The sequence below is a fragment of the Myxocyprinus asiaticus genome, chromosome 12 (assembly GCF_019703515.2).
Source record: "Myxocyprinus asiaticus isolate MX2 ecotype Aquarium Trade chromosome 12, UBuf_Myxa_2, whole genome shotgun sequence".
In the NCBI taxonomy this organism is placed as follows: domain Eukaryota; kingdom Metazoa; phylum Chordata; class Actinopteri; order Cypriniformes; family Catostomidae; genus Myxocyprinus; species Myxocyprinus asiaticus.
The window spans coordinates 20,260,505-20,278,636 of record NC_059355.1 but is presented as its reverse complement, the minus strand read 5'-3'; the positions used below and the strand labels follow the sequence as shown (position 1 = coordinate 20,278,636).

General features: G+C 37.6%; 2 protein-coding genes across 8 annotated transcripts in view; both read left to right on the top strand.

Annotated features, from left to right (window-relative positions):
- Window positions 1–9,415, top strand: part of tnrc6c2 (trinucleotide repeat containing adaptor 6C2) — an 88,122-nt gene extending 78,707 nt beyond the window's left edge. For all 6 annotated transcript variants that reach the window (XM_051712019.1, XM_051712015.1, XM_051712018.1 and 3 more), the window contains 5 exons: window positions 573–722; window positions 1,474–1,689; window positions 1,916–1,989; window positions 2,318–2,457; window positions 2,701–9,415. In XM_051712019.1, the coding sequence (XP_051567979.1) occupies window positions 573–722; window positions 1,474–1,689; window positions 1,916–1,989; window positions 2,318–2,457; window positions 2,701–3,082 (962 nt within the window). In that variant the 3' untranslated portion in view covers window positions 3,083–9,415. The remainder of the gene's footprint in view (window positions 1–572; window positions 723–1,473; window positions 1,690–1,915; window positions 1,990–2,317; window positions 2,458–2,700) is intronic.
- Window positions 9,416–13,251: 3,836 nt separating this feature from the next.
- Window positions 13,252–18,132, top strand: part of LOC127449022 (rhomboid-related protein 3-like) — a 111,783-nt gene continuing 106,902 nt past the window's right edge. Inside the window, exons 1-3 of one of the 2 annotated variants that reach the window (XM_051712101.1) lie at window positions 13,252–13,334; window positions 13,594–14,062; window positions 14,204–14,227. In XM_051712101.1, the coding sequence (XP_051568061.1) occupies window positions 13,946–14,062; window positions 14,204–14,227 (141 nt within the window). In that variant the 5' untranslated portion in view covers window positions 13,252–13,334; window positions 13,594–13,945. The remainder of the gene's footprint in view (window positions 13,335–13,593; window positions 14,063–14,203; window positions 14,228–18,132) is intronic. The other variant, XM_051712102.1, reaches the window with a different exon arrangement.

Here is an 18,132-nt window from a genome sequence, read left to right as displayed (position 1 = left end):
TTACACCAGTTCTGGCCGGAGGAATGGGCCAAAATTCCAGCAACTTATTGTGAGAAGCTTCTGGAAGGCTACCCAAAATGTTTGACACAAGTTAAACAATTTATAGGCAATGCTACCAAATACTATCTAAGTGTATGTAACTTCTGACCCACTGGGAATGTGATAAAACAAATAAAAGCTGAAATAAATTATGCTCTGTACTATTATTCTGATATTTCACATTCTTAAAATAAGGTAGTGATCCTAACTGACCTAAGACAGGGAAGGTTTTCTACCATTAAATTTCAGGAATTGTGAAAAACTGAGTTTAAATGTATTTGGCTAAGTTGTATGTAAACTTCTGACTTCAGCTGCATATAATTTTCTGCTCAGGTGGCCATAGGTTCTGCCCAATATAAATAGGATTTGCTCAGCAGGAACAAAAACAAAAACAAAAGAGGGAACATTTGTTATTAGGAATATTCATCAATCTGCACCCTGCACAAATTTAGTTTGTAGTGTTTCAGATTATTGTTATCTCCATCTTAAATACAACATAATTTACCATATATAGTGGTCTTGTTTTCTATCAGAATTCTGCCCTGGGGTGCCATGGAAAGGTCTGCAGAACATTGACCCTGAGAATGACCCCAATATGACCCCAGGAAGTGTTCCTAGTGGTCCTACCATCAACACTAACATACAGGATGTGAACCGCTACCTGTTACGTGACAGGACTGGAGGTGAGGGATAATTGATAGTGAAGGTACCATTGTTAATAAATGAAGCTGGACCATATTATTCTAGGAGAGTTCTTATTTTTTTATTTTTTTTTTACTTTTAAAACTAAACGCTTAAATATATATTTTTGTTTTTCATCCAAGCTTAAAGCATGTCAACATTTATTTTTAAAAAATCTGATTTGTATTAGTGACATTAGTATAACGTAGTACAACTGCCCCTTTTTGCTTTCCACTGGAGACAGTTACTTACTATAGCCTCATCCCCAACTCAAAGTGGGACTCTGAGTGAGGACAATGCAGGTACAGCCCTCCTTTTAATGGCCCACTCCAGTCACCTAGACCTGCATACCTGCAACCTTTATCTTGCCCCTATCTTTAAACTTTGAGAGGTACCAAGTCCCAAGTGTGTCAGACTGTGTTTTTCTTAAACCTGCACTCTCCCTCTTTCTCTATTATTTTGAAAATGTATAGTTTTTTTTTTTTTTTTTCAATGTAGATCATTGTCAGAGACATAAACAATATTTGCAACTGTGTAGCTTTTTAATACAGGCGTTTATTTAAAACAGGTGTTGTGTGTCTCTCTGTAAACATGGATTTATAGTGCATGTAGCATTTGAGGAATTCTCTGAAATACATCTTAAGATTGGAGTTATGATTTAGAGTGATACAGGCAGTGATGGAAGGTAAATTTAGCTGCTGCTGTTATTGATTTGTTTCTTTCCCTTTCTCTTCCCCTCGTCCTTTTCTTTAGGAAAACTCTTGGAAATGAAGTCCACCTGGTCCCCTAGTCCCATCTCTCACACGCAGGCCTCTTTGTCTCATGAGTTATGGAAAGTTGCCCCTGGGACACGTAACTCCAGTGCCCCCTCTCGTCCCCCTCCAGGCCTGACAAACACCAAGCCATCCTCCACCTGGGGTGGAAACTCACTCGGCCTCAGCCAGGGCTGGCGCAGCTCTTACTCCTCAGGTAAATCTTCAGTCCACCAGTGTTGTACTTACCTGCAAAGCAACATACCTGACTACTCCTGGACGTGCTGTAATGTGGCTGACATTATGATCAGACCCCGCTCTCTCTGTCTGAAGTTGTGTGTTTACATAAGAGATGAACATGGAAAGAAGTTAAGACTTTAGTGTAACTGCCAAATGTGCTTCCTGATGTATTAAGATGTGTCTGTATATTCTATCTGTCATAGAAGGGGGAACCTGGAGCACTGACAGTGCCAGCAGGGCAAGCAGCTGGCTGGTGCTGAGGAACCTTACTCCTCAGGTGCATAGAGCAAAGACTAGTTCATATTGTAAAAACATAATTTTGTAAACCTTCCTCAAATAGATAGTACCACATGAGTTTACAAACTGTATGTAACTATTTGTGTGTACTAGTTGTTTATTTTATTTATTTATTTACTTCTGATAGGGTTTGCAAGTAACTTTTAGTCAGGTGGGTTGTTAGGTTGTTTGTATGTAAAAAACAAATTAAATGCTGTTAAATACAAATGTTAAAATAAAAAATGCACTCCCATGTTACACTATTACACAGTGTACAGTATGTGTAGATCCAATAGACTAACTTTATAACATGTTTCTGTGTATATCAGATTGACGGCTCCACCCTGCGGACTCTGTGCATGCAGCACGGCCCTCTCATTACCTTCCATCTGAACCTGACACAAGGCAATGCTGTCGTACGTTACAGCTCCAAGGAGGAGGCCGCCAAAGCCCAGAAATCATTGCACATGTAAGACTAAAACCGATTTACCAAACAAATTTTCTCCATTTTTCCATCTTCTGCTGCATTCTTTTCTGATTTCATTTGGCGAAAGCCCCAGAACAGCTTCCAGTCATTCTTCATTTTTCCTAAACCTTGTCAATGCACTTCAGTCAAGCGTGTATTTAATAATCACGTCTTTCTCATACTGCTATTTTGTGCTGTCAATAAAGGGAAAATGTTTAATACTTGAATGCCTCTCTACTTCTTAAGGTGTGTGCTGGGTAACACTACCATTCTGGCAGAGTTTGCTGGTGAGGAGGATGTGAATCGCTTCTTTGCACAGGGCCAGTCCCTTCCCACCCCCAACAGCTGGCAGGCCAGCCCAGCACCAGGCTCCAATCAACCCCGGCTGGGCAACCCTGCTTCCAGCCACCTCACAGGCCTTTGGAGTGGGGGTGGAGGAAGTACCAAGGCAGTCTGTAGTAGTGGGAACAACAGCACTGGAAATGGAGGGGACCTGCTGTGGGGTGGTGTGCAGCAGTACTCCAGTTTATGGGCTCCCCCAAATGGAGATGACGCCAGGGTCATCGGAAGTCCAATCCCAATTAACACTCTGCTCCCGGAAGACTTGCTGAGCGGAGAGAACATATAGGTTTTTTTTTTATTGGACATCATAATCTGACAAAGTCAAGAGACCTAATGGAGCAAAACCCAAGCGAATCAATGTGGCGATAATCACTTGGAGCTGTAATGAAGGAGGATTATGTTGAGATGAAGCTGCAAACCTCCAACTGCTGTTTTTTGGTCCTCTATTTTTTATTTCTTCAAACTGTTTGTTTTGTTTGTGGATCTTGTTCTTAGTGTTCAGATACCTTGAGAAGCAAGAATCAATAGAAGCAGAAGCCTTTGGGTGCTCTTTTCTGATTATTTCCAAAGTTGTTTTTTGCTCAAAAGTGTTGCCATCAAAGAGGCATCCATTCTGAAAGCGACACAGGCACAGTGAGACCTCATGACACCTTTCTACTGATTGGATTATTCCTGGTACTTTACGTTTTAGAGATTGCATTGTTTCTTCAGAACTTATATTAGCCACAAGTGCTCTCTCTCTCCAGGTCCTCATCAGACACTCTTATTTTATTAAAACCAACAACAACAAAAAAAATTATTTGTATCTTGCACAGTTCTGTTTCTGAGCCAGCAAACTGGCCAGAGCAAATGAGAACAACAACTCCAAGCAGTGGCCTGTCAGCATGACTAATCACAAATGATCTTTTTTTCTATTATTCTTTTAGTTTTACAAAAGGGAGCTGCACTGCTCAATGATTTCTTTTACCTGCGCCATTTTCGAAATAAGTGTTCTGTTAAAAAAAAGCTGAATGTTAAGTTTTTATGTAGATGAATGAATGTTTGTCTGCTGGAACTTGATCAAGAATATGTGTGCGAGTACATAATCACTGTTAACACTCAGTGGATGCTTTTTTTAATTGTACCTAATGGACTGCAGTGCTGAATCAGTCAAAAGTTATTCAGTTACTATCTGGTGTATCTGGTCGGACATTTTATTGACATACAAGAGAGAGAAGAAAACTCATTCTGATGCATTGTGCAATAGAAGCCAGAGACCCTTTCTTCCGTCCACACTGAAGCTTACTGAAACGTAAGAATTTTTTGAAGACTTTTGAAGAATTTAAACTTTGGACTCATTTTTCCACCTAGCCTGTCTATTCGTCTGGCTTACTGGCTGTTCGGTATTCTTGTGGAAAAAGGAGGAACTGTTTGATATCGCGCCATGTGGTTTGAAACTTGACAAGACATGCTGTATGGGATTGCAGTCTCCCAGCCACTTATTCACAAAACAGAAACGTTGTCCAGAGCGGAGAGACATGGCACGGGAGTCAGGCACAATACCAAATACAAAGGGTTTCTCTTAATGCAGTACATAATAAGACATCCTTGCATTTGGTGCAAACGTAAGACACTTACATTTTCTATGTCTCTTCTTAATGGGGTATTATCATAGCACTTATTTCATGAGTGATGCTCCATCTATGAAGCCAATAAATCAGATAATGGAGCGAATATATACAAAACAAATTACAAAGACTTCTTATGGCAACTTTTAGCTCTTTTTTTTTTTTTTTAACCTTACTGGTATTCAAAATGCTTTTTGTTTAATGTTCCTCTCTGGTCAAGAAACTTGAGTGGAAAAAAAACTAAAAATTTCATAATGAAGGGAAGAACAAGACAAAACTCTACAATCAGAAAAAAACTTGCAATGTATGTGTTTTGTACCTGAACTTTTTCCCCCTCTATCAAAGTGAATGTTATTGTTACTCTGAAATTGTCGTAAGCCTTTACTTTGTCTGGAGGAGGAGGCATCTGGATTATGTGTGTGGGGAGGACCCTGTTTGACTGGCTGTGTGGTGTCTTGGTGCCTCTTTGTGAACTGTGGATATGGATTGGGGAACATTTGATTCTCCATAGCAACAACTCACTCCACACACCTAGTACAATGGAAATCAGTAAAGGACAGTAATGATGTCTAAATTATATAGAACTTGCCATCATCATCATTCATCTTTGTGTAGTGAACACTTAGCTATGGATCTTGGAATGTTCCCTCCTGTGATTTTAGTGCTCCTAGCCACACAGCTAAAGCCAAAACTCTCTGGATTACATCACACCTCAGAAGACCCTCGCTTAGTAATGACCAGCCCTTGCGTACGTACTCACTTCCTCTGGAATAGCCAGTGTTGTGTTATGTGTTCTGAGCTTTTTTTCCTCTTTCTGTTGGTCATCATGCAGTGGTCTTTAACTGCCTGCAAAAAAAGGTGCCTCTGTGTACCTGTCCTGTGTTACGAATGCAAACGACGATCGATGCTTTGGGACATATTTGGTTTTTGTTTCTTTCATGACATGTCAAAAGTCTTTTATTTTTGTTGTTAACAGTGTTTCAAATTACTTATAGTGTTGTAGGTCATTTAGAATAGGGGCTCTTTTATTGATATGCGTGTGTCTGTGCGCATGTAACCTCACCCTGGGTGTCCCACCTCTAACTCAGCTGCTAACTTCCACTTTCTCTTTTGTGGCCTCAATGATGCCCTGTCTGAGCAGTGTTTCAATGGACAGACTCTTTCTGCCACTGGCTCTTTAACTACAGCAGTCATTGCTGTTACTATGCAAAGTTAGAGAAGATGGGCATGTAATGTCTGCCCTGTGAAACATAGTGCCAATCTGTGGCTTTGAAAGGAATTTTTAAACATCTCACAGTCCTCCCATACCTTACTGCATACTAAAGGCCATTGTCATCCTTATGAAAATTGGGATGTTGTCTGACACTAAGTCAACTCAGTACAGTTTTATTTGGGGAGGCCTGTGTGTTAATTCTGCTGAATTTGATAAATCTTATTTCAATACAATCTCAGGGCATGACAAGATATACTAAATTTATGTTTAATAAAAATGAAGATTATCATTGTAAGCAGTTTTATGCACTAAATAGCTTGTATAAGGCTTACAAAGTATTCATTAAAGAAATGCAAAAGGATATTTATCAGTGGGGCAATAAAATTAGGATGATGGCTTATTATGGGTCTTCTCAATCCTTCTGAAAAGGGACTGTTGCAGAGTCATCAGACTTTCAGATTTTGAAGTTTGTTTATAAATGGGACCTGCGTATCTTACCTCTCTGCTGCTGGTTGCGTTGCAATTTTTCCCTCATGGTCTCACGTGACAATGTATACAATTATATATACAGTACACTTGTGACATCTCTGACTGAATTTGGCCACATCTGAAATTCCATGTCTTCTTGTCCAAATGTCTTGTTTTGTTTAAGAGCACTTCTGTTTGGAGGCACTTTGAAGTTTCTTGTGTGTTTGAGGTGGGATTGGGTTAAGGGGGTAGAGAAAATTTGTTAGATAATAAGAACTCATGCTGATCATGATAATCCTGTTGCTGGCATTGGAAAAATCCTTTAAAAAAAAATTTTTAAAAAAATGTGAGAACTTTAATAGCATTGGGGATTCAAGGCTTACAGGTAATGAACAATCCCTGGTACTTTTTTTGAATACCAAAAATTAAGTAGCGTTTTAATATCTTTTTTCTAAGTTTGACAAAAACATATAAACAATGAAGGAAAAAAAATATCTCCGTAACATTTAAAACTGCACTTCTTACTGTTATAACCTCCTGTTTGCTGCTTTAACCTTCCCTCATTCTGAAGGTTGACAGCAAACTGGAGTGCCTTTTGTGTGTGCTGTATTAACTGTTGTTTGTTTAAAAAAAAGAAAAAGAAAAAAAAGAAAACTAAACAGGCCCCTAAAGAGTACATTTCCATCTCAAACCATCTCAGTTTGTTTTCAGGCCTTTGTGCTGTATAAATTAACCTTTTTCCTTTTGGGAAAAGTCATTTCAACAGGCTATGAATCACTGTTGCCTGTGTGTGTAACTGCCTTGTTCCAGACTCGGTCACAATTGACTGAAAGTGAACCACAAAGTGGCTGTAATTCCAAACAGTCAATCATCACAGGAAGTCTCTGGTGACACCAGCATGGGTAAACTATAACTACAGCTAAACATTATCTTGTGTATTATCATGCTCGCTAATGTAGAAAAATGCTATCAGATCTCTAAATCCCCTTTTAAAACCACTGGGAAAAATGTAATTTGAGATAAGCAATAGACCTTGATCCTTAGAATATGTCTTCTGAGAATTTGCCCAATGGAAAAGGTTTGATCGATGATAGACCTGAACAAAACTTATCGAAGAATGCATGTTGGTATTAGCCTAAATTTAATGACATATACATGCAGTCATTATGTTAAAACCCACAATTCTGAACAATATTTATTTATATTGTTCCAGGTAAAGAAAGAAAAATCATAAACATATCAAGAGGAATATCTTTACCAATACTTGAATTAAATTGCGCCAATAACAAAATGTGAATTTCTTTTCACACTCTCCCTCCCTCTCTCTCCCCTCTCTCTCTCTCTCTCAAATTTTTGTATGGGACTGACCCTTCTAAGGTAGTTGATTACATGCTTGTAATGTTTAACATTCTTCACATTAAAAAACAAAAAAATGATTTTACTTCTAAATGATTTTTTTTGAATGGTTCTTTCTGTATGTGTGCTTTCTAATCATACTGCTTCTTGTTAGGCACGACTACCTACAGATGTGACCCATTTCGTTTTTTGTACTGTTTCTGAGTTTGTTTGTTTTTTTGTTTTATGTGTTTTGAAAACTCTGACATGGTTACTATCTAGAATCCCTGGCTCAACCCATCAAAAAATAAATAAAAAAAAAGCAGGGGACATGATGGCAATTCATATTTGAATGTTTACTCAAGGACTTAATGGATTTATTTTCTTAAAATGTTTCAAACTTGTAAAACTGTATTCTCATAGTGGCTTTTATTGTGAGATAATTCCATCTTTTCTTTTTTTTTTTTTTGTGCTAAAAAATCTGAACTTTTGCCATAGTAAGAAAGAGTAGAGAAGCAGATGTTACATTCATGGATAGACAGAAAAGATGACCAGATGCGAGTTAGTTGACATTCTGACTCATTTTAAAAATCTACCTGCCATTTACAAAGTGATTTGTCTAAAATTAGAAGAAGAAGAAAGAAAAAAATAGGAAAGAAAAGGAGTTACATGAATGTAAGAAACCCTACAGCTTCCATCAAATAATAATAAAAAATAAATAAACCTTTTCAAATGAAGATGTATGCTACTTGCTGAACTCTGGGATTGTTTCAGTGTTGTTGTATTTTGCTTTTGAATTACATTGTTGTTCTTATTGCTATTGGATTAACTGATGCCTAAATGTCTTTACATTTTTGTTTCTGTAAAGCAAAATGTTTCTGTCACCATCTTGCGCACTGACAATGGACTTGGAAATTTTACTCAGGATGATTAGAGGTCCAGAGTTCCAGTTCCACTGTTATAATGATGATTATCATGAGACTTTAACAATTTAATTAATAAAAGAGGGGAAAAAAGATGTTCCAGCTCTAAGCACTGAAGGTTATGGATTTAAAAATGTCTTTTTGAATTTTAATCCATAGCAGACACACATTTACCAAATATTAGATTTGAAATGATCTTATATGTGCTATATTTCTTGAAGTAGATTACTTTCCATTTAAAATAAATGTGTCTTTATCTATCGCGTTACAAACAAATACAGTTGTGTTTATTGGTTAAGTTGTGGAAGGACCTGCCACTGTTTGATTTTTAACTTTGATGATTTTCAGCGAGGTCCAGTAAAAGATACTCAGTATTTCATCCTCTTGTCTTTTCTTGTTTTGGAAATTCAGAGGCCTGTATGCAAAGGCCTGAGAATTGTAGAACACACATTCTAGGACTTGAACTTTTTCCTGATTTGTTTTTACTAGTCAAGTATGGGCTGAAAATAGTCCATGTAAACACTCCATCTAGATTTTAAGACAAAATGGTGAGGAAAGAAGTTGTGAAAGGATTAAGAATCTATGCACAAGTTTTAGGGGAGTGTATGTTCAGACATGCTATTCTTACAAGGATTTTTTTTTATAATATATATATATATATATATATATATATATATATATAATGTTTGGGGTTGTCGTATACTTGTTTAGAGTATCTTTGTAAGAGGTTTCATGTGAATAAGCATTTATTTTAATCCTTATGCCCTGTGTCTATCAACCAATGATCATCATCAACCAAGCACTGTGGGTTTATGCCAGTCCATGACATTGAAGTGTTGGGATAGGTTGTAATGAAGTGGGATTGGGAATGGGGATTTATTTTTTCCTTATTGTTGACATATTAAGAACTTGACTGTACTGATATTTAACAATGTTGCTGGCTTTTAAAAAAAAAAAAAAAAATTCCTTACCTTTAAAAGAATGTGATCGTTGAGGACTTGCACCGAAGAAGTCTTTCCATGTGGTATGGAGATTATTTCAGCCTATATTAATAAACAGCATTTTTATTCTCATGAACAGTGTCTGTTTATTATTAATTATGTTCTGTAATATTTTTGATTATTTAAAATGGATACAATTGAAAAGTGAAAAGTAGAAAATGCTCTTAACAGCTAAGATCAATAGTTATTGGGAAACGAGGCCCAGAACTCTATGCATGTGTGTGTCTTGGAGAAGCGCTTTCATTGCACTCGTGAACAGCGGAGCTCACTGCGCACATATAAAATCAGTCACGCATTGGCGGCTTTTCTTTCGTCTGTTCTTCAAAATATAATTATGTTTCATCAAACGCGTGTCTTTGTGTCTAATTTCTTGTAATATATCACTCCAAGAAGTCTTACAGGTCGCCTTCCACAGTGGCTGGTACATCAGCAAAATACTCCGCATGAAAAATCCGCATTTGGCAGGTGTTCATTTCAAACCTTGTTCACCAGGAGTAGGGTGTACGACAAATTCGGAAGGAAATCAAAACAGCGTCATAGACTTCAAGCTTTGCAATCGCACCCACACTTTCTGTTGTAAAATTATCTCTAGAAAGTTTTAAACGATCATGTGTTGGTGAATGGTGAGACACCCGGCGAGCCACTTGATTTTTAACAAAGAGCCACAGGTTCCCGACTTCTGTACTACATCATGTGGTGCACAGAATCTGCTGCCCACCAGAACTCCACAACACCCCTGAATTTTTCCAATGGAAACCTGTGGTCAAATATGGAACTGCAACAAGCTCTTTCTGAGAAGAAATTAGTCTTCCCTGCTTGCCACTAAACGTAGTGCCAAGCCCAGGGTTAGTTGTAGCATAGGTCTGCTCTATCAGTGTTCATCACCAATGAACATGTGTAACAGCGTTTCATTTCTGTTGAGAACCTCATTAAGCTTAGTTAAATCACTCCTGTTTAACTTTATTCTACACTTAAAGCTACACTATGTAACTTGGCCCTCTAGCAGTTAAAAAATAAAACTGCATGCGTCTTGCAGAAGAACATTGTTTTGGTAATGACATAAGTTGTGCTTCGGCTCTGCTCCTCTGCGCAAATGAATATGGTTCGAGGCACCGGTGTACACTGGATACAGGACATCTTATCAGAGCGAATGGACAAATAAATAAATAATGAAAGGAAAAGAAGGATATACCTGAAAATGTCATCTGAGCAGGTAAGTGCCATATCTTATGCTGTTGTTTTGACTTACTGGAAACATTATTGCCGTTATAAAGAAAAATACACGTGTGCTAGCAAGTGAAAAGTTCTGCGCCGATTACAGTATAATTATTGTATTTCACTACACAGACGTGTGTGTGTGTGTGATTACTGTACACAACTATACATAAACCATATCAAAAAAATATCTTACCTGTTGAGTAAGAAAAAGCCATCTCTGGGTTGCTTTTAAATCCTTTCAGATCTCGGAGTTGTTGCCACCTCTGAAAAGCCAAGCCGATGTTGATTCGGGTTTTATTACGGACTCTGCTCTGTTCGGGATTTCTTTGTTTTTACAACCGGTGATTCCCCAGAGGTTTGCCGTTTTGAATGATCCATGGTACATTTTTCTCGTTTGTTGTGACAACATACTTTCAGCTTCACGCTACTCCCACACCATACTAGCTATAGCTCTACAGTAGCCGGAGCTTATTTTCTCTGTATACGGATATGACCTGAACACGTGAACACGCATGGGCGAATAACGTATGTATGCAATTTCCCGTGGAATCCGTCCCGACATCTCTAAAATATAAATCATTATTATAGGTTTATAGTGTGTTTGGGTGAAGTAAAGACATGGTTTGGAAGATTGATTTTTGTTACACCCTCTCATTAATAACATTTTGTTATTTTTTTAACCAACAATGTTACATTGAGTAGCTTTAAAAGGGTCATGACAAAGAATAAAATTTTCCTCGATCTTTTGACATACAAGATGACATCACTGTACTAAAACAAAAAAAACCATACTTTAAATAAATCGCATTTTATTAACTTTTAAATATATATTTGGGGTTTCTCAACTAATATCGGTATGTGTGAATGTGATGTTAATTTGATTTATTAATTGGCACATCATGAAATTAATTAGATTTTTTTAAACGAATCTTGTCCCTTTGCACAAACTGTCAAAGGATGAGATTTTTTTAATCTAACTTTTAAAAGAATTATATATATATACACACACACTGTATATATATGTATATAATTCTTTTAAAAGTTGTATTAAAAACAAACATGAAAATAGCCTCCACTATTCTTCCCTCTACTTGAGTAGGTGTGTTTTATACTATAAATAACTAGTCTATACGTTACCATAGAAATACATCCTCAGGACCAATGCCAATAGTTACAGTACTGTTGGAAAGAGGAGAATACAGTGTTTACTGACATTACCCTGAAAACTACATTTAAAAATGTAGTTGTTAGTATTGCCTACATTATTAAAGTTTGTAATTACTGAAGATCATAATGTCCTTTTTAGGCTTTTATAGCTGTTCATGTACCATGCACTGGTATTTTTAGAAATATTGATTTCACTTTGCTTTATGGCTGGCCTATGAGATGTTATAAACAGATATGTTACGATATATGTTTATATAATGTAATATCACTTCTCCTTAGCAACTAGTCTTTGGAATATTTTGAAAATCAGCTTGTTATAAAATTAGCATTGTCACTTTAAATAGGGGAAATTGGAGCTAGTTGTTATAAGAGCTATATTTCAGTAATTATGAGGTTTTAAGTCTGAAGTCCAATTACAAAAATCTGTGTTTTCTCTAGGAGAGGTTTTGTATGTTGGTTTTAAAGACCTAATTCAAAAACCCTCTTAAAGGAATAGTTCACCCAAAAATGAAAATTCTCTTATCATTTACTCACACTCATGCCATCCCAGATGTGTATGACTTTCTGTCTTCAGCAGAAAACAAATGAAGATTTTTAGAAGAATTTCTCAGCTCTGCAATTGCAAGTGAATGGGTGCCAAAAGTTTGAAGCTCCAAAAATCACACAAGTCAGCATAAAAGTAATCCATAAGACTCCGTTGGTTAAATCAGTATCTTCAGAAGCGATATGATAGGTATGGGTGAGAAACAGATCATTTTCACATTCTTCTTCTTGGGTTTTTGGTGATTCACTTTCTTCATGCATACCGCCCCCAAATGGGCTGGGAGAAGAATTTCAAGCAAAAAAAAAAGAACTTAAATATTAATGTGTTTCTCACCCACACCTATCATATAACTTCTGAAAATATGGATTAAAACACTGGAGTTGTATGGATTACTTTTATGCTGCCTTTATATGCTTTTTGGAGGAGTGTCAACATTTTGGCACCCATTCACTTGCATTGTATGTACCTGCAGAAATATTTTTCTAAAATTCATAATTTGTGTTCAGCAGAAGAAAGAAAGTAATTTGCATCTTGGATGGCATGAGGGTGAGTAAATTATGAGATAATTTTCATTTGGGGGTGAACTATCCCTTTAAATTAGAATAATTTTTGTGAATTCTGTCCTCCAAACGAAAACTTAAACATCATTTTTGTTATAGCTGTTTGGTTGATAAGTCAACACAATAAAATCACCCTCAGCAAGGGTCAACTGTATAATGACTCTTTTAAATGAACGGTTAAACTATTCTCAGGGTATTTTTCATGTCAGATCGGGGCAAGTGATCTCATGTGTTTAACATGTTATAAATGTATACACTGTTAGCCAAACCAATGGTTTGATATTTTAGGATACTAAAAAGCGATATTCCTCACGTGCATCCGCATTCACCTCCCATCACTTGAGATAAGGGCTCGTAATGTGCCCACTATGAGCAGTGAGAGGAGGCGGGTGCCTCTCATTTACCTCCCCTTGCTGTCTGCGCTCTGCTCGGTCACAGTGAACTTTGACAAAGCGCTCTGTGGATGCTGGCAAGAGTTTCTACCATCGCGCGCTTCTGCAAGGTACAATGACGCACCACAAATTATCACTTGCTTTCCATCTCCGGATCGCATCACATTTTATCTTATTTTTCTTGCGTGGTTTTACAGTTGTACAATCAGCATATTATAGCCTCCGTTTAAAATACCGTGGTCATTTCGCTTTATCGTGTGATCGCATCCTGTTTGGTGAGATACCGGTTATTCAGCTAGGGACGACACTTGATGATAATATTTAATACAGGAAGCAGTAATGCTGTAAGTAATTCTGTTTCTTTTGCAGGTGATTGATTTAAGATAAGGACAGACGCTGAACTGATGTGTGTAAAAATGTAATGCAAACGTATATCGATGTGTGACACCCTGTGGATTTACAGTATCTGAAACCTAAAGATCGAAAACACGTCTGTAATCCTGTAATGAAATATGGAAGCAAGGAGGAACTCTACGTACCCACTTCTTTTGGGATAAACTATCATGCCACAGGATATTGGTATCAGAACACCTGTAATAATGGCAGTATATCTCTGATCAGTGCTCTTGTTGAAAACACGGATCGGATACATGCAAAGGATTATACCTGAGCAAGGGTCATGACAGAACTTTCTGAGAGGAGATAATCATTAGTTGGGTGGATGGAGAGGGGCAGTGAGGTTATGGTGAACTCATCCCCAGCAGTCGCTGCTCAAGCAGAGGGAGAAGAGATTGAGGTGCTGGAGAGCACCGATGTCCTTCCTGTTGCTCCAGAGGACGTAAGTGACCATGATCACATTGATAAATGCCTCATATGTAATGTAATTTTGTTGAAGTGCATCAAAGGACTTTCTCAGTTATACCTTTGTGCTCATCCATTTCTCCTCCCTCTTTCTCTGTCACACAAATGCTTCTCTCAGCAATGGAAGTCTCTTTTTGACAAGGTAGGATTTCTACTCTTGTTACTGTTTGTTTCAGTTTGGTGTTGTGTAACCCCTTACAAGCGTGTGCTTGTTGTACTAACATGACAATAGTTGATAAAGAGAGTCAAGAGAGTGAAAGAATCACAAAGAAAGTGACATCTCAGGTGAAGGTGCTAGATCTGTGGGTTAAAAACACTTACAGCTTTACATTATCCTGGTTACAGTTGTCAGCCTGGCCCACTCGGCATCCAACATGGGGCAGGGGGGGTTGCAGGGAAGAAACAGAGCAGGGTGACAGACGGAGAGCGCTCACCCACACCGCCCACCACTCTTCTCTCAGTCCCACTCCCTGGCTCTGCACCTGCCTAACCCTGACCCCCCACAATTACTCCCCAGGGATAAAGACCAGGGACATTAAGAATGGATGGTGCCCGAATGCACAGAGAAGTAGATGGATACCAATATGAAGGCAGAGGCAGATATGAACACAGAGGGAGCTCTGAGAGCTGTATGGGGGCAGAAAGCTCGTGTCAGAGGTGGGCCTCTTAGTCCATTCTGTTTATACAGCCGACAACACTTTGAGTGCCTCAAGTGGCCTGCCATTTGGGGTTTCATCCAATGTTGGGGTCACTGCCCTGCAAGGCTGTAAATCAGAGGCATTGTGGGGTCTGTAGCTCAGAAACACACTTCACTGATCGCAGATGTAACAAACTAAAGAAAGGGAGGTGCTGGGCTGTTTCATAACAAAATGTCAGAATGTAAATATCTCACTCATACATATTCACACCATAAAACCTGATGGCTGTTGAAAAGCTGTCAGCATCAGATGAATGCATTACTACCCTGTGGTGTCAGTGATAGCAAATGGCTTGTTTCTTTCTGACAACTTATTAACCGACTGCATCCAAAAACAAATCCATAAACATGGAAAGCTGTTAAATGACTCTTTTAGGATAAATAACAAGTCTCTTTCAATAACACAGAATGTTAGTTTCTCTCCCCGGGTTAATTAAGTTTAATGACTTTAAACTGGTGAATAATTCAGCTCACTGGCATATTAAATTTACACTTATTATTTTAGCTTCATTTTACATAAATTAGACTCATACTTGGTTGATTTCCTTTGTCATACACTTTATAATTCAGTTTATAAAACAGAAAAAAGCAACAGTTATATAATGCTAGTTCAGTTGTGGGCAGGCACAATTTAGTAGAATAGGATTAGATTTTTTGCATGATATAACAAAAATTTATAACAGTAGAATCCTAAATTTGGTAATTTATCAGACTCCAAGGAAATTATAAAAAAAAAATTGCAGTTCTGCTGCTATTCACCAGAAAACTGGTTTAAGATGTGACCTTTGTGTTAGAATTTATTGTGTTGTTTGGATTATTTTTTTGCTGCTCACAAGTGTCTGAATGGAATTAAAATTAATCGTTTCTGCCAGTAATACCCCAACTAAACCCAACACAAACTCCATTCCACAGATATTTAGCTTTACAATGACCAAAGCCAAAAGAAAAAAATAAATCTAAACTGCAAAAACTCAATCGTATCAAATTTGTTATAATTTCATTCCTGTTATTATAATGGTGAGTTTGCAGTGCAGAGGCCTTATTACATCTGAAATCTTACATCAAATGTGTAGTCTGTCATCTTTGTCTCGTATTCTTTTGATGAGGCTGTCCATCGTTGTGCTTTTGCTCACCACCTGCTCACTTAATCTACAAACTGAGAGAGGGTCTGACTATGAAAGAAAGATAGGAATAGAAGAGAGACAGAGAAGGGGCCCATGTGCTCACACACAACTCCATGTGTCCCAATGGCCAATTAACACATAACAATCACATACGTTGTGTGTGTCCCTGGGCCCTTTGTGTTTCTAATACATTCTGAGATTAAAGTTTGCCAAATATCTATGTGTGGCCTTGTTTCTTTTTTGAGGCACATGCAGTGACTCATTGTCCAATATCTCTTTTCTCTGTCTATTTTCATCTCCCTCTCACTGCAGTCTTTTTCTCTTCACAGCACACACTTTCCTTGACACTTCTTTAAACAGACTGTGATAATAAGAGGAATCTCCCACTTGTGAAGTGTGAAAAAAAAATTTCTTGAGTCTTTGAACAAGAAAATAGACAATTACTCTGGAGCGAGGAGGTGTGAAGTGTGGTAGCACAAAGTGCAGAAGTCTTCTTTAACACTTTGTAAGAAGCCATTGCTGCAGTTAAATGTATTTTCTCTTGAGGAGTCCAAGGTTGCTCTGACTTATGTCTGTTTTGACACAATTCACATTTTGATATAATCCTTGAGTGAGAAAAATGTAAACATTTACTGTAGCTTGCTGTCCATAATGGAGGGTTCGTGTATGTGACTCAACTCTATAAATACCCCATTGGACTACTGCATTACTATAATGTTAATACATATTAAAAGTGACTAAAAATAGAGGTGGAGTTGGGTTGGTGAAGGAATGCTGAAAGAATTGTCACAGCAATGAGGTAAGGCTGTTTATATACCCCTGCATTGAGGATTAAATTAACATACCCCTCCTGAACTTTTATTTAGAACTCAGTTTAGTAGAAGGCCAGACTGTGTTGTGTAATAAATGGGTGGTTTTATCTTCATTGATGGCATTCTCTGGGATCACTGGGCCTGGAAAGCCATAGAGATTCCAAAAGGTGTCTTTGATATGATAATTAAGGGGAAAGGAGGAGGCAATGCCATCTCTGGTGCTCTGGGCTTGACTCCAGGATAAATAGAGAAAGAATGAGAAAGAGGTTGTAAAGGTGGCAATATACTAGCAGAATCAAAGAAAGGCTGAGTGTGACATTTAAAAACAAATTTGGCCAAAAAGAAGGTGTTTTTTAGTTTGTTGCAGTGGTTCGAAATAGCTTGCCAGTGCAAATTTTAAGGAAAACTTCGTACCAGCTGTTAAACACCTTCTTACTGCCATTAGTCCAAATCGTTTGTGTGTATGACCTGGTGCCCTACCTACTTTGATGGCAACATTTTCTCAGTTGATTTCTTCAAACAGTTGAGATCCGTCAACATGAACACCTGTAATAATGATTACGCTGGAGAGCAGAGTTGCCGGGCTGGGGCAAACATAACTACATCTGTGCGATCTTTTGCGTAGAGATATTTTCCAAGATCATGTCATGTGATTCATTTGATAGACTATAAAAGTCTATCAAATACAATAACAGACTGTAACCTATGCATATTATGAACACGGATAGCGCGCTAGTGTTAACGCCATGAATGCAGTATGTAAACATGACAAATTATATATTACGTACTGCAAATAGATTACTTTAAATCATTTTTAAGTGGTTAAAACAGCATCTTTTACTAATCTCATGTGTATTTAATTCATAGAATGAGGCATATAGTGATTGATAACACATTATAATGTCACATTGGTTAATGTTTCACTTGTAGTCTGGACAGGACAGGACAGTAGGGCAGCGTAAAAATATACATTTTCCATTTCATCACAATCTACTTTTGAACAATGTCAATATTGATTCTTAAATCCCAAGAGTGATCTTTAACTCTGTTGTCTACAATGCAAGTAAATCACTCCCATATGAGACCAAATTTATCGCTATGCAACTAGAAATGTCTGTGATGTCTCTTGCTGGTAAATGTTCAGATTTCTCTCATCAGTGATTGAGTAGTATAGTGGCGAAGAAGTTTACCGCCAAGATCATTTCACTGCGTGCTGAAAGTAAAAGTTTGGTTTGACTAATTCTATGTAATGTTTGACTAATTCTATGTAATGTGTGTCTAAAGGCGAAATCCACGCAATCCAATTGTCAAAGAATAATGTCTTTTTTATTATCCTTTATGTTATTTACAGTCAGCTGTTGATCAAAAACAATAAAAAATACATTCATTTAATTTTAATCGCATGAACTGTAGC